Source organism: Cupressus sempervirens, chromosome 5 (assembly GCF_028749045.1).
Source record: "Cupressus sempervirens isolate cs-2001-9-10 chromosome 5, ASM2874904v1, whole genome shotgun sequence".
Classification (NCBI taxonomy): domain Eukaryota; kingdom Viridiplantae; phylum Streptophyta; class Pinopsida; order Cupressales; family Cupressaceae; genus Cupressus; species Cupressus sempervirens.
Genome location: NC_143122.1, coordinates 557,675,211 through 557,692,891, shown reverse-complemented (window position 1 = coordinate 557,692,891; position 17,681 = coordinate 557,675,211). Strand labels below are relative to the sequence as shown.

At 35.6% G+C, this 17,681-nt stretch overlaps 1 protein-coding gene across 1 annotated transcript; it reads left to right on the top strand.

Moving 5' to 3' along the window:
* Positions 1-6,468: 6,468 nt before the first annotated feature.
* LOC149557152 (pyruvate dehydrogenase E1 component subunit beta-like) lies at positions 6,469-16,412 on the top strand. The gene is made up of 4 exons (XM_089831865.1): positions 6,469-6,835; positions 7,820-7,920; positions 8,661-8,704; positions 14,971-16,412. The coding sequence occupies exons 1-4, from the start codon at positions 6,721-6,723 to the stop codon at positions 15,941-15,943; spliced, it is 1,233 nt and encodes a 410-aa protein (XP_089687991.1). The 5' UTR covers positions 6,469-6,720; the 3' UTR covers positions 15,944-16,412.
* The last annotated feature ends 1,269 nt before the right edge of the window (positions 16,413-17,681 follow it).

The window sequence follows — 17,681 nt, the reverse complement described above, 5'->3', positions numbered from 1 at the left end:
TTTGGGGTGCAAAATGATGTGCTAGGTTATGCTTAGAATAAGGACCTATGCATGCTTCTAGAGGTAGTTCTAGGGCCCCAAAATGCAGTATGGAGGTCCAAAACGATCATTCTGGCCACCAAGTGCACTATGACAACATCAAGTGTGCTTTGACGATACCAACTATGCTTAGGGTGTAGATTGGGCCAGTTTGAGCATAGTTGGTAGTTTCATAGTGCAGTTGGGAAGCTAGGGTAAAGGTTTGTTGACCCTGGACTAGGTGAATGTCAGATTGTTATACTAGAGAGCTAATTAGTTGGGGATGATGTTAGGATCATATTAGAGATGCTAAATGAGGGTTATAACCTAAGGAATGAAGCTTAAGGTGTGCAAACTAGGGTTAGGATATGCAGAATGAAGTTTAGGACATGATCAGCAAGGGTGACCTATCCAGGCACCTGGTGGCACTCCTAAAGTCCCAAAATGATATCTGGAAGTCCAAACTAGGTGTTCTAGCAATCAAGTCTAGCCAAATAGAGGAAACTGTGTTTATGGGGTAGTTGGGGCTAGTTAGAGTGCAGTTGGTAGTTTCAGAGTGCAGTTGGTAGTGGTCTAAAACTAGAGTGATTTTGGACTTGGTGGCTTCTAGACTATTGTTCTAGAGGGCTAATTGATAGGGGACAATGTTATGATTAGAGTGAGGCTAAAAATTAAAGTTAGGACATGAGGAATGATGGCTAAGATGTGCAAAATGAGAGATAGGGCATGCAAGAATGCAAGTTGGGGGATGGGAGATGAATATTTGGGGTTGAAAGTTAAAGACTAGGAGATGCAAAATTAAGCCTAAGGGATGCAATATGAAGGATAAGGAATGCAATATGAGGACATGTGCAAGATCATGGTGTGCCAAAAAGTGGCAATCTGAAAAATATGTAGTTCTAAAATGCCTCAAAGCATTTCGAAATCTATTCCAAATTTTTTCCCACCCATCTTGATACCAAACCAAAAAATCAATACCTTTATAAGGCCTAATATATCTTTGGATAGAAGCCCTACATGGTCAACTTTAAAAACGTCCTGAAAATGTGTTTTTGGCATGTTCTTTTGTGTTTTTTTACTTCAAACATGTCTCTGACAACTTTTTTTCACCCAATTTTGATAAAATGAAAAGGGTTTCTTAAGAATGTTCTTATCTTTCCATAAATGTAATGTCTCTCAAATTATGAGTTTAGTAAGTAATTATTACTTATTTTCTAATGGAGTTATGTATAAAGTGTTAATTGACACATTGATTGAAAAATAACTATAACTTTTAAATAGTATAACATTTTTGAAATCCAAAAGATGCATCACATTCTATACTTCTTATACTATAAGTAAAAAAAAGAAAAATTAAAGTTTGCAGAGTTTTGAATTAGTTAAGGTGGTCAGACATGAGATTTTTTTAATTTCAAAAATACTATAGTAGAAAATTTATAATTAATTATTTATTTAGAATAAAAATACCCAAAAATATGTGTCACATCTGGGCATGAGTCTACTTCTTATATGTAGAATATTATTAAAAAATATTATCATTTAATATTTATTAAGTTGGTCAGAAATACGTCTACTTCTTATTTTTGTCCTAAAATATTTGTACTATTGCATTAAAATTAAAAAATTTTACCAATCAATTTGTTTTTCAGATAATGCCTAATAGTTTAGAAACTAAATTCAATTTCTTAGAGATTATTTTCTCTCAACTTTTTTTTATAGAAAGTTCATAACAAGTTGAAAATTGCATTTCAAGTTAACATAACCTTGATTTGTTGTTTTTTCATTGCTACTTAAGGGCACAATTTGGTTGACCATGATGATGCACATATCCATGAGGAAAGATGCAAAATGAGACCTATATGATACAAGTATGAGGCTAAAATAAATGCAACGGTGTGTTATGCAAGGATGAAACCTAAATCATGCCAAGGACTCCTAAGCTTACAAGTTTTCATGTTTTCAAATTTTCAAGTGTTTGACAAGTGGTTTGCAACATTTTGACAAAGTTTGATAGTATCCAAGGTTCAAGGTGTGTTTTGGTGTGAGTTTGTAGATTTGATATTATCTTGATTAATGTTATTCACACACACAAGACACAATAAACAAGAATAGATGTTGTTAAACTTAAACAACACATAACAACCTAGGCTTTAAGATTGTATCTACTAAATTCCCTCTTGAAATGAAGTTGAACTACACTTATCTAGAGCAGACATTTTAGAATCTTGGCACCATAGGCTCCCCCTTACAACACACTCACTTCTTGAGACTACCAAGATCCACTTCATAAGGGTCATCACTTCCCAAGGGATTGTTGTCTCTATTAAGGATCGCAAGAATGTAGGATGTCTTCACGGGCATGGGTGACCCCTTGAGCAAGTGGATAGAAAGGATTTTGGCCACTAAGGCAAGGTGTTTAGTTCAAGCACTCCATTCGGCAAGTGAATGATAAACTTCAGCAAAAGGTCTCCCAACCCCAAGAATCAAGGTTGATGTACCACAAGGGTATTGGAGGAAAGCTATCATGTAATAATACCACTGACATGACATTAACCGTATCAAGTTTTTTATAGCAACTAGAGTGTTGACTTGGCTTTGGCCCATTACTACTTCAAGGTTGACCACTGGGACTCACTAAGTGGTGAGTCTTGGTTCCAAGGCATGCCTCTCTAAAGAAATAGCATGGATTTCTCTTGCACCCAAGATCCACAAATGGCAAGGAGAGAGGATAAATCCATGCAACTCCTAGGGTTCTAAACAATGTATAGATGCAAAATATAAAAGAAAATTCATTTTAGAGCACCAAATAAAGTGTTATCAAATCTAACAAAGCCACACACAAAGTTTAAACAAGCACATAGGTCTTCAACAACATCCTGCAAACAAGAATTAGTAGTTTTTAATGGATATGTCTTCTCCCAATGATCACCACATGTTGAAAACAAATCATCAGTAACACAAAAACATCTACTATAGGTCCTGGATTGAAATTGAAACCCTAGATGTAGATTGTGACTGAAATGTGTGATTTTTATGCACCAACTGCACTCCAACAAATTAGACTATGCCCTAGAAGGCTAAAAACACTCAGGAGGTCCCCAAGTGCACTCAGACAGCGCCAATAGCTCTCCTGGTGCAGTTGAGGCCAATTAGAGCACATTTTGTAGTTTCATAGCACTAAGATAGTGCAAAGTGCACCCCTGGTGCACTTGGGGCCTAGAAGGGTGCATTTGGTGGTTTTGGAGCACAATTGGTTAGGTGTGAACAACATATAAATGTTATATGGACTCCTAAGCCCCTAAAATAGCTTCCTAAAGGCCCCAAGTGTGCCTTGATAGAGCAAAGTGCACACCTAAGACAACAGGCTACAAAAATGCATAAATGAGAGCTAAAAACATGTTACTGTGACTTTTAATTAGACTAGATGTGACGAGAAAGAGTAGACAAACATCACACTCCTCCAAATGAGCTCTTTCCTTGCACCTACAAGCACAAAAAAAAGAAACCCAAGTTAGTAATCATGATCTTCACATTGGGTTCACCAATTGTAGGACTAGAAAACAAGTTATTACCTAGCATACTATGAGCAACCACAAAACTCAATAAACATACACTAAAATCCTTCTAATCTACCATGAAAACCAATTGAAGCATAAAGGAAATAAAACATAATTAGAACTCCCTCTTCAATTGTAGCTCCCATCTCCTTCTTTCTTCTCCATTTGATGTAGCTCCAATTGCCTATAGTGCCTATACAATTAAAAGCAAAGATTAGGATATGATAATGCTATTGAGAGTACTAGAAGTGTGGTTTGGGCATAATGTGAGAATAAAGACTCTAAGGATTCTAAGGATAAAAAATGAGAGCAAAATGGCTCAATTTATAACCAAAGTGCAAGAGGAGAGAATTGAATGAGAGGATGAACATTTGTCAATTGGAATGTGCAACTTGGCATGACATCCCTTAGAATATCTATGACAACCATTACACAATATGCCAAATGTAGGATTCCATGATACATGAAAGTCAACATGGCTAAAAGTGGAGGAGAATCTATGACGTGCATATGACACCTCAAAGCCACTTGTAGCCAAGAATCTATGATGATGGAGGCTTATTATAAATATGTGTAAGGAATAAAATATATAAAATATGACATATTTTAGCCAAGTGTAGGGATAATATCTATGACGCACGATGTCCATGTGTCAAGAATAGGTGGAATATTTGAATTAAAAATTCATATATCTATGCAAATGGAAATTAATAAAATAAAAATTAGAGGTGGAAAATAGGACTTACAAAATTGAGAATTCCCATAGTTTGTGAAGGTGAATCAATTAATTAATAAATATCAATTAACTAAGAATGTTGGTTAGCAAGAATAATTAGTGACGTGTGATGAAAATGATTGGAATGACATAGGATTAGATTATGGGCTATTTAATGCTATAGGATAAATTAGTAAATGATTGGCCAATTTGATGAAATAAATGTCATAATATCCTTTGATGAAATGCGATGATTATGCAGATTGACTAGGACGGTGATGGGTAGATCAAAGCCATGATCAAATTGAATGATTGATTAAGATTGATAACATGCCAAAGACACATGACATGGATTAAGAACATGTGACATTTAATAGACCTTGTAAATGTCACAGGATTGAAATTGATTGATAAGGTTGATCCTAAAAACATCAACAAACATTGTCAATGTTATTAAATTGGTTGGATAATGCCATGATTTGACACTGAGGGACTCAACAATGTCAATGATCATATGATAAAAATGATAGATTTGACCTAGTGTTGATGGATATGACAGTACTAAGGTCAGATTTGACTGGTTTGATAAGATTCGATAGGTTGCCAAGGCACTGAGGGACATGACAATGCCTAGGGTTTGATAGATGATGATTGATTTGAGATATTTGACATGTTTTGGGCTGATTAGGGCTGATTTGGGATGATTCTGGGTTGACTTGGGATGATTTCAGGTTGATTTGGGATTAATCTAGGTTGATTTGGGATGATTCCAGGTTGATTGGGATGATTCTGGGTTGATTGGATGTGATTTGTATGATGTTGAAATAGTTTCAAATTGATTCCGAAAAGTTTGGATAAAATGGGAATTGATTTCGAAGTGATTTGCAATTTATTTGAAAGGGGATACGAATGATGAAGGATATTGTCGAAATATAATCAAATGACAATCAAGTTGGTTAAAAGATCAAAATTAGTGAAATGAGAAATGGGATGAGTTAGTATGAAAAAATGATTAAATAGTAGACGGGAACCATTTTTAAGCGTCTACAACATCAAGCCGAACCTAAGGGAAAGGGAACCCACTTGTGTGTAGAATAATGAGGCCAAGATAGTTCTTGTGGCGGTCAATAAAAGCAAGACTCTGGTGGAAGGCAACAATAGCAAGTGAGACCCAACTTCATAAAAGGTTGATATGATGTAGAAAAGGTTGGATAAAGTGGAGGAAAAGATTGTGATGGTGGATGGGAAGCTCGTTGAGGTGTATGAGAAGCTTTACAACATGTGTTGTTTCGTGTAGAAGGTTATGCATAGCTTTGCTATCACACTATGAATGATGCAAGTTGACAACAACAAGGATGATAAGGATGTTGAAGACTGTCAGTAGCTCTTCGAGTTTCTCATCAAAGATTGGAGGATGATGATGCTCACTAGTGAATGAAAAAGGAAAAATAATTAGGGTTGCGCCCTCTCTCCAATTTCTACATTTTGGCTTGTTTCAACGTTCATGGCCATGTGTTGGATTACTTAGCTTTACTTTTTTCCATCTATATATTTAACCAGGGAGTTGTTTGATCGATTTTATTATGGGTTATACTAATATTCTAATTTTCATGCTATACAACAATAATAATTTAGTCATCTCTATCTGAAAAGGTTCTACTCTATTCTTTTTTGTAATTTTTGATTTTTGATAGTGGTGTTAGGATAGATGCTTTTGTTTCACCCTAGATGGTTAAAATTATGTTTAACTCCTATACTCATATTGTTCTTTTGTTGTTGATCTAATTCTTGTGTTGATCGTCCCTATAACTTATTTGCAAAAGAATAATGTCGATATTTTACTACTTTACATTATCCAAAACAAAATTTTCATATACTACTCGAAATCTCCGTAATTTTTCATCCACCCTTCCCCCAATCCATGAGGATTTAGGCGTGCTGATATCAATTAAGAACTACATGTATGCATTTCACTAGAAGGATTTATTTTCAACAATGGTGGTGGCATTGAGTGCAAGTTTCCATTTAGTGAAGACTTTGTTGGGGTTGATGAGAAAGCAGGCCAAAAATTAAAACCAAACATTATACAGGAAAAAGTCACCCGTGTGTCAAGTTATTCAAAGCAAGTGCCAGCAGAAATTTGAGGAAAATATAACGCTTCGTTACATTCGATGAGGGACCTTTGTGTTGATTGTATCGGAACGCATGTTCATGCCAAAATAAAAAACAAACGCCCCGTGGAGAAAGAGGAAGAGAAGCCTCTGTTCCTCCGCCCGAATGCTCCGCCACTATAGTAATTTAAACACGCACAATGCATGTATGTTTGAGTACCCTTTTGTAAGTTTGCAGTTTTGGGTTGCTCGAATAGTTTAGCATTTGCGCAATACTTACTTCAATAATATTGAGGCCTAGGCTTCAATTTTATATGAAATGGCAAGTTCAGCATTAGTGCAAGGGTTCGGAGGTTTCTCAAGTCTTGTATCTCCCTTTTCTTCATCTTCTTCACAGAAGAGGCTGACTATTGGGCTCTCGAACCTTCAGCCAGGTGATCCGCAGCTTTCATTTTTACCATTTTTCCCCCTTTCTGATCCAGTATAAATGTACAAAATTTGGTCGTTATCATTTGCGAGGTCCAAATTTCGAATCCATTTTTATAAGCTCCCCTAAATCTGGATCTAGTTTCAGTAGTTTTGCGTAGATATGTTTAAATACACATTTTATGGAAGGGTGTATTTGAATCATAATCATTGGTGTTGGTTTTGAATGTGTCTTCTAAATTCCCATCTGCTACAATTTTAGATTTGAGCGATTACTTTGGTTTTAGTTTTGTAGTGAAGATTCTCGAATATGCTTTTTATGGGAAGGCGCATGTGAGCGATTATTGTCTTGTTAGAGTACATTTTAATAGTACCCGAGGCATTCTCGATCTGCATTTCAATGCTGTGTTTGCAACAGTGGGGATGATCAAAGTGATCTTCGATTACATATGTATTACTGGTACATCCTATTTGATGTGATGGCATATATGCGTTGTATAAGAATCATTTTTAGAAAACAGAGGGTCAAAATGAAACGTAGCGAGTCTAACTATTAGTGGATTTTAAGTTTTAAACAACAAATGATATACAGATATATAAATGCTTGCTATTACAATCTAGTACATCGCAAACCACAACAATCAAGGAAACCTGGAAAATGTAAGTTTTGAAGTGGGCATTTTAGGAATATCGTCTGAACAAGTGGTTACACTTTGACAGATGTAACTTAGATCATTTTGGCCTAAAGAATGTTAATGCTCACCAGTTCATTCCATCCCGATGCTAATTGCAGAGGGCATGCGATGTGCACTTCATCCACACTGGTAGTAACTAGGGGGCTTTTAAAGTGGTAACTATATGTGACTGGATTACTATTGTTGTCTAAGATGGGTCTGGCCAATTTGGCGAGAGTTTATATTTTGTTGTTATTATAATATGTCTTTAAGAAATAATTTGGCTACTTAAAAGTTTACATCTTCATTACATTGCAGAACAAAAGAAAAGTTTCATCAGTGTCAGATCAGACGCATCAGTTTCACAATTTTCTAATGTAGGGAATCGCGCTTCCAAGTTGGTCACTAATGCTGTTGCGGTTAGCTCTCTGAACCGTATTCCTTCACTTTGTTTATAATTTTTGGCAGTCTAGTTGGTAAGTTTTCTCCTGAGATGGAAGAATGGTAAATTAAATTTTACTCATGTGGATAATTATTGCTGCGTTAGAAATGCTGATAATATCTTAGAAATGGTAATAATAGCATCACCATCAGGTGACTACATTTTGTTTATTATGCCGGTTTTAATGTTCAAAGTCAATAGTATCGAGTTCAGCTGTGGATGAGATAGTAAAAAAGCCCTGTAGCCATGTTATCATTGGGTTCAAGCTTTTGTACTCCTTAGATGCTGTCATCATGGCTTATTTTCTTACAGCTGTATATTATGGGCATTCAGTGTGTGCTGGTAACTGACTGGCACCAGGATCTCTCTTCAAGTTGAGGAATCTTTTAATAGTTTTTGAGGATTAAGTTTTGCTAGAATTTGACGGGAAAATATCTTGCAAGTCTAATTGTCATTGCCTAGCATTTGTAGACAACATGTCTTATTTACATTTGTTATGATGCGTTCCTACCATCCATATCATGCATGTGAGGGTTTATGTAATGCATAACAAGATATACAACTTTGTAGGATCTAGCAATTTATGGAGCTAAGTGAAAATAGCATTTACAGTCTATTATTAATTTTGCAGAATGGGAGTTGATTTTTCTCAAAATTGCTGCAGTTGACACTGAAAGATGTATGTGTTAATTTCTAAGATTGTATCTCTTTTTTCAGGTAAAAGGTGAATCTGCTGCAAGTCCCGTATCATCAAAGAGTGGGTAAGATATAATTCTCTCTTTACTGAAACTTAAATGTGTTTAATATGTCATAGTTTGACAAGCTTATGTTTGATTTTGGTACCTTTTTAACTGGCACCCTTATACATAGAGCTAAAAAACAAATGTCTCTTTAATGATGGGTCCCATGTGCTTATGGTGCTTATGCAATGCATATAGGTCCAATAGTCTTAGATCTACACATGTAATATATATTCAGCTACTATGTTAAATTTTGCAGCATGCCTTTATCTTCTGTAAGAATGTTTGAAGTGGTTTTTTGTTAACCACATACCGTACGGCGTACACAAAACATACATTTTACAGTCAACATGTTGTAATTAACATTGCAAATTGAAATTATTTTATAATCAACCTGTACAACACATGCAAATATGCACAACAGTAAGATATAGGAAAGAAGATATTTCCTTGTTCCCCCAGTGACAACTATATGGCTATATTAGTCATTATGTTTATATACTCCTATCAGAATAACAATGCTTAAATATTTATTCAAAATCTATATAACAGGTCAATGATCATCTTGGTGCAGATGGCCATTAATCTTTGATCCTTAAACACTTTTCCAAAGTTGAATGCCTTAAAGATAATCCAAATCCTCTGCCTATTTTGTACTCGGAGAGCTCAAGTCAATATTTAAACATTGTAACTATCAAGATGTAATTTTTACACGTGTTCTTTTGTTTAAATGACTACCCTCTAGCTTGTATTGGTAGGCTTTTTCAGTAGAGATAAGGAGTTTATTGGTGGACTCTTATGGCATCATTCTTGTTTGGACCTTGGGGATTTGAAAGTAGTCGTAAACTAGGATTGCTTGAAATTATCTCGAAGTGTCTTAGTTAGGCAACCTAGCTTATAACAGACCTAATTTCTTATACAAACAGAACAAATATCACACATCTAAATTAGTGCAGATGTAGCTGCTACCAAGAGACATTGGAACAGGCAGAAGGATGCTTGGTGCTCTATGGCTGTGATGTAATTGATTGTGTTAATATTAATTTAGATTGATAACTTATTTCAAATTTCTCAAGTACTTACAATTTTAAGAACATCATAAACACTTGACATCTTGACATGTTCATATGGATGCAATGCCATTGTTAGATGTCTCCATTTTCAAATTATGCAGTCTGTTTGTCATATTTCTAAGCTCCAATCAAGGTGATACACAATAATTTGTACTTCTATATTTTAATATTTCCACTCTCCAAGGAAAACTTATATGAACATGCATTTGAGAGTCTTTGAGTCCTTCTCAACTACTAAGCTTTCACTTTCTATAGCAGTAATCACCATTGCCCCATAGACTAAGTTGAAATGGCAGTTTTGTCGCACTGCACACATCAAAATACTAGATAGCCTGCCAAATCTTTAATCTGTGGGCTAACCCAAGATCAGATTACACAGGCCTTAAGCTAAGTTGATGAATTGACACATATACAGGTCTAGTCCAGTTATGAAATGTCTTGGAAATGGATCCTGGTTAGAATCACCAAGAATTGGGCCAGGGTTTAAATTTTTCCCACTGGAAATGTTCCCAACTTTCACATGGTGAATCTGGCCAACTCAAATGACAATGCGGTGATCCCAGAGTGAATCCCAAGCATGTTGAACTGCAGACATGATTTTCTAAGTATTGCTTGTTTGACTTTTTTTTGTTTTATTTATGTTACAACTTATATCTGCCACGAGAAGAAAAGAGACAGTGAATGAGAACATGATTTGAAGGTTGAGTTCATTTTCAATTTCACTTCTTTGTCTGATTTCATTCTCAGACTTGTTCGCTGCCGCTGCTTTATAAAACCAAAAACCTTAACAACTTTTTAATTCATTTTTTTTTCACTGCTGCTTTTGAAACTTTTGTTTAATTTATCATTTTAATTTTTTTTTTTAAATCTGGATTTCAAAAGCAAGAGCCTACAACACAATGGTAAATTGTATGCCTCTTATCTGAGAGGTCTTGGGTTCAAGACTACTTGAGCTTAACAAATAATAATAATTAATCTTGGTTTTGGTCTCTTGCCCATCAAACAAACAAAAAAAACTGAATTTCAAATTGTAAGTTTTTTAAATAAATAAATTTTATTTATTTAAATAAAACTAAAACAATACATGGTACCTATTTATCAAATAAATTGATTAATTAATGAAAAATGGATATCTGTCATGATATTTAAGTTTCAAAAACTGGGATAGAATTAGTATCTATATTGTGAATTTTGTAATATCTATGGTCATTTTGTTTAGCATCTGAATGATATGTGGTATTCTGAACTTAATTACATTTTAGGGATATATCATATATATGTACGATTTTTAAATGTTTTTTTTAATGGATGTACCCAGCCCTCAAAACTTTTCAGCTGTACTGGCATACCTTACCCCTAGCTGATTCCGATTCAGCACTAATTTCAAGCAGCATAAAGTAACACACATACTTATCGATCTTCTTAGAAGCTGCCTAATTGAAAGACATGGAAAAGCTTGCTAAATATATATAAAAACCATAGAAGCAAGCTTGAAAAAGAGATCCATAATAGGCCGAGAAAATGAAAGCTGTTATCAGCTCTCAGAACATCATTCTAACCTTGATATGGTCTACTTGGAAGGTACCTTTAGGATCATGATTCATGGTACGGGAATAAACAACACTGGCTAACCTATCCACTTCATCTGGTTATAGAGAAGCTTCTCTAAATGAGTTGCATATGAATCCAACAATGACTTAATTTTAGTTGGTACTATTGTGTATCTCAGCGTAACTGAAAGAATGCCAACAATTCAAGGATAATGTAGTCGCAATTTTCTTCTTCCAAATGTTGCTAATTTTTAAATACCATATTTAGTATTATATTTTTGGCTGTCATCTGCTTGCAATCCCCTGCTGCTGACCTTAAATTTAGGACCATGCCCCCCCTTCATCCCGAAACTTTGTGAATCTAGGATTCTAACTAACTTTTACAAGTTTCTATTTGACTTTTCTTTTGAGTCTCATTCTCTGTACTGATTCTTCCTGCAATTTTCTGCCTATGTCTTCTATGTCTTCGCCTAAGCTTGCCCATTAACTCTCCTATATTTTATTTTTAATTTTATTCTTCAAGGATTCACAGCTCTGTATGATCCTATTTTTTTACCTAATCCTTCGTGGTAATGAACCTGCTGCAAAATGAGGACAGATAGAGCTGTAAGAAAGCATCTCAGTGAGGCTTTTGATGTAGATTAGACATGATTTGTTCTGACTAAGACATGGGGTATGGATCGCATTGTGAAATTATCAAAGATGACCTTGCCACCACATTGAGGCTTTGTTGAATAATCCTTTGTGCCATCTTAATTGACAACTTCTTTCAAGCACCTTACCATAGTTGGCAGTCTTGGACTAGTCAGAAACTCAGCAGAGCTAAAATTTGGGACTCCGTAAAGACTTGGGAAAAACTTGTGAAGAACTTGACAACATAAATTGTTAAATTTTTTTAAACAACTTTTTTTTTCATTGCAAAATTCAATGACATTATATTCAATGAATTCATAAATGAGTGCAAAAATGTTTTCTATTAAATTTGATTCTATTGAATACAAATTGAGTGGACTGTGTCACTGCATCATCATGGGAATCCTGATACAATAGTTAGCTGACAGCTATTATGAATTTATAACGATTGCCTTTGCAAGTCATCATTATAATTCATAAATTGCACATTTCAACGTATTACATTTTCCTCTTTCCTAGTCTAGTGAAAACTTGGGCTGAGGCTCCAATCCTTGCACTCTGTTGTAGCTCTCACTTGACAGTGAAGGCTGTGTTTACAGCTCTGACTTGACCAAATTAATGACCTCTGATTTGTTTTTCACCTTGTGCAAAAGCTGAAGGCTGAGTTGTAGTTTATAATAATAATACCAACATTGGAATATTTGATACTGATAGTGTGATGCTTTATCATTGATCATTGTTATTGTGATAGTGATAAAAATAATTGTCATAGTTATTGATTCGAGTCTCCATTTCCGAGGCCCCTCATTGCTAAGTTGTCGGTTCTGTTATGGGTACTGGATACAGGTATGCGAGTATGACATTTTTTTGGGTATGGTATATATGCATGTGTGTATCAATTTTTTCTAAAATATACAGAATTATAAATACATTTGATAGTATGATACTTTGTCATTGATAAATCCCCAATGCCAAAATGGTAGGGATAAAGTGTTTGTTAGGGTTGTTATAGGGTTTTTTACACTAATACCTTTTTGCATATTCAAAAAAGTGTCTTTTAGTTTTTGGTGTTGAACACTGCTAGGTATGTGCAAGAGTGCCCAAGAATGCCTCAAGAGTGCCCTGGACACCCCAAGTTCCTTGTGGCTACCTCCTTATTTATTCATAGGGGAACTAGGGCATCTAGGGCACTAGCTAGGTTCTCCTGCACAGATGTCTGCATCAGGGTGCTTCCATAATGGGTACACAACCCGTTTCAACTTTCAAGAGAACTTGGTAACCTCACCTGATTGTAATCATATTTCTCATATAAGAAGAGATCCCAATAACTCATGGGGGTGTGCAAGTGGAGATCCCAATGGGGATGACAGACAGTGTCCCTTATATTGGTCCAAGGGCAATGCCCCTTGGGCTTGAGGAGCAATGCTCCCCATGGGGGTTTTAGGGGGTAATGCCCCCAATGTGGTTGATGCGTAGCTTTTCTTGTGGGGGCCTGGGGGCAACTCCTCAATGCAGTCGAGGGGCAATGCTGCTGGCAGATTCCTTGCTGAAATACATGGTGGAGCCTAGAGGCAGGGCCCTTGCCACTAAACCCAAATTAAGGCCTCTAAAACCACAAAATGTTGCACATGATTTTCACAATTTTATAAGTTCAAGAAGAAATGAAGTGTTTGGCACATTTGTCTTCATAAAACTGTTTTAAAAAGTGAATAACTTTTTGTTTGTTTGGGAGCTTGTTGAGTCAATGGTAGAGACCTACTGAGTTTTTAAATTTTTTTGCCAAAACTTGGTTAGTATTTACCAAAATCTCAGTGAAAAATTCCTGAGATTTTTTTGACTGGTTATTTGCCAGATAAAAATCTGGTGAGTACCTGCTTGTGGCGTCTCCCAACTATACGTTTTACTCATGTTGAATAATCCAAAGACCTCTGTGTTTAAGATTCAACATACTATTATCTAGTATGCAGTCACCATAGTTTTTCTGCTAACACAATTAGAAAACAATTTGGTCAACATGCTTTTCTGGGACTAAACACCTCATAAATGAATGCTACAAATTCATCATTGGAACCTTCTGGTCTCAAACCTTTATGGTTATCATGGAGAATGAAAATTATCTTTGACTAGCTATCAACTTTTTTAATATTATGTTCTGTAACATTTTAAGACCTATGACCATGACCTCTATCTTTGCCACAGTGTCAGCACAATACTGAAATAGCGTAGAACACATGAATGGGTTGCCTTCACTATCATGAATGATGCTACCATCTTATGCCTTCATAGTCTTGTTTCTGAATGCTCTTACAAAGCGTAGCTTGAGAGTGGTTTTTGGTGAGGCAACATTTCATAGCCATTTTTCTAATTTTTAGTAGTCTGGTTATTGTGTCTGTCTATGCAACGGTGGGAATTGTTTCTGTTTTTATCTTACATATAGAACTTGAGAAATATCTGGAATGGTTCACTGTGGACAGTAATATCTATTTATCTCCTTTTGTTTTAGTAACCACTCCAACCATATGTATATAGGAGTAATGTAATATAGAAATCATTTCAGTAGTATATTTAACTTGGTATAAATTCATGATATGACCAATTAACTGTGCTGTTTGTGGATTCGATTGTGTGAGTTTTTTTGCATTGAAAAAACCCTCGTACAATCAAGTCCAGAAAGAGCAAAGTTAACATAATGAATTGTAGAATCTAATGTCATTAATGGACCATTTAGTTGGTACTGGTTTTTTTCAAGCTGTCAAGCAGCATTGTATTCTGTGCGAACTCTTAAATTTTATTTTTGACAAGTCCAACCAGATGTTATATTGTTGGTTGCGTTGTTTAATGTATTATCTTTTTGCTTTGACACCTGCATAAGACATTGAAAATATGTAACATTCATAAAAAAACAAAATAGCATTTACACATCCTATCATTATATTACTCAGTTATTAGGTTCCTGGAACATTGTATGTAAATTGACTCTTTTACGTGGTTCTGATTTTAATTTTTAATGAGTAAATGTGTTCTTGATTAGGCATGAGCTACTTTTGTTTGAGGCTCTTCGTGAAGGTTTGGATGAGGAGATGGAGAGAGACCCTCGAGTTTGTGTTATTGGAGAAGATGTTGGTCATTATGGAGGTTCATACAAGGTTACCAAAGGAATGGCAACAAAATATGGTGATTTGAGAGTGCTGGATACACCCATAGCAGAAAATTCCTTCACAGGGATGGCCATTGGGGCTGCAATGACAGGCCTAAGGCCTATAATTGAAGGAATGAACATGGGTTTCCTACTATTGGCCTACAATCAAATATCAAATAACTGTGGCATGCTTCATTATACTTCAGGGGGGCAGTTTACTATTCCTGCAGTTATACGAGGCCCTGGGGGTGTAGGGAGGCAGCTAGGTGCAGAACATTCTCAGCGCTTAGAATCTTACTTTCAATCTGTTCCTGGGCTACAAATGGTTGCTTGCTCAACACCATACAATGCCAAGGGATTAATGAAAGCAGCAATTAGAAGTGAGAACCCAGTTATCTTGTATGAGCATGTTCTTCTCTACAACTTGAAAGAGAAGATTCCAGATGAAGAATACATATGTTGTCTAGAAGAAGCAGAAATGGTTCGACCAGGCACAGATGTAACCATTCTTACTTACTCTAGGATGAGGTATCATGTTATGCAAGCTGCAAAGACATTAGTGAATAAGGGTTATGATCCTGAAATAATTGACATCCGTTCTTTGAAGCCTTTTGATCTGTACACAATTGGGAATTCAATAAAAAAGACGCACAAGGTGCTTATTGTTGAGGAGTGCATGCGGACAGGTGGCATAGGAGCCAGTCTCAGAGCTGCAATTATTGAGAACTTCTGGGACTATTTGGATGCACCCATTATGTGCTTATCATCACAGGATGTGCCCACCCCATATGCAGGCACACTAGAGGAATGGACAGTTGTGCAGCCACCCCAAATTGTATCAGCAGTGGAGCAAATTTGCCAGTAGGATCTGAGCCACTTTTAAGTGTTCAAAAGGGTGTAACGATCAAGGGACTACTACTGAGATTCCTTTCAATGTTCTAACTGATTTAATTCTTTTATCATTTTTGCAGTCATATCTATTCGAAGACATTATTCTGCTTTCACTGTGTTGTAATGTCCATTTGGAATAAATTAATAGCTTATATATTTAAGAAATGATAAACAAAACTAGTCGAAGAGAATGGTAGAAACTGTGATTACAAAGTTGGTAGAAGAGAAAATTTTGATGTTTGTAGCTTTTGGATGCGAAAGGGGAAAAACATCTCGAATAAGCATGCCAGAAGAATCGAACATTACGCATAAATTTCTCTGTAATGTCTGTGTGATTGATCCCTTCCATTCAATTTGGAAGAGAATTATATGTTTGTTAATGATGTGATAGTACTTTATCCTTGATCGTATTAGAATGGTACAGTATAACTCTGCTTCTTTAATTGGATCTTTCATGCGTGGCCTAATTCAAGGTATGTATTTGAAACTCTCAATCCAATAGTTTCCCCTTGGGCATCCTACTCCATCTTTTAAAACTACTTTGTCTTATTTTATTTTAGAGTTTTTTGCTATCTTGAGTTTCAGTTTGTTGAATTCAATTTTTTTATACAATAACAATGGAGTTGGTCTGTTGTTTAAAGTGTGCGAATCCGAAATGAAAAATATGGAAACACCAAGAATGGAGATTGATTTCTTAGCTTGTTCATGATTATTGGGGCTTCTATGTTATGTATAAGTGGCTGTATATAGTTCTATTTGTGCTTTGTAAACCAATTTAGAAGACCCGTGAATAGAAGGTAGGCTTCACATGTTTATGTTATGGCAAACTTAAATCATACATGATAATAACATTATATGTGACTATATAAATAATACTATAGAATATTATTGTTAGATGGTAGTGTGCTCATATATAAGTAGAAAACTGCAAAGACCTACTTATGGCAACCAAAACACGTACATTAGAAAATTAGATCTAAGTATGGATGGTCAAAAAAACTACTAACGTGATATATTACAAACTCTTTCTAGACATGATAATGGCTGCACATGCTAAGAAATAATAGAAGCAACTATAAAAAGGCTTAGTAGGCCCGCCCACCTATCAACACAGAGCCAATGTACATGAATCGACATAGAACTTGCAATGAGGCACTTAACCATTCATCTTCTTTAAACAAACTTAACCATTCAACCAAAGTAAACAACAACCATAATAAAATGTACATAGACAATTACACCAGATATGTTGATTAGGGAAACCCTTGGTCGGAGGAACAACCCTGGTGGGAATGATGCCCACAAGATGATGTACTAATATAAATATTCTTTGTTAGAGGATGGACCATGTTAGAAGGCTATTACAACATTTAGCGTATAGAGTCCTTGTTAGGAGACCTTGAATCCCTGTTAGGAGATTCCAACCCTGTTAGGAGTTGTAGTATAAGACATGCAAGAAGAACCCACTGCCCAAACATGCAATTTCAACTACAGAAAAGCTCACTGCCGAAACATGCAATTTACTGTTATGTTCTTCTTTCCTTCATTTTGTCAACCGATCCAATCACTATCAGACCTTGTAGACTAGGTCACAAACCTCAGATCACTCAGCAAAATCTTGGCAATGAAGTTTCCTTCACTTTTGCTCTACTATGCTCAACTTCGCATTTTGCACTTGTACTGCTTACAAAGGTACTTTTTCATTCTCATTT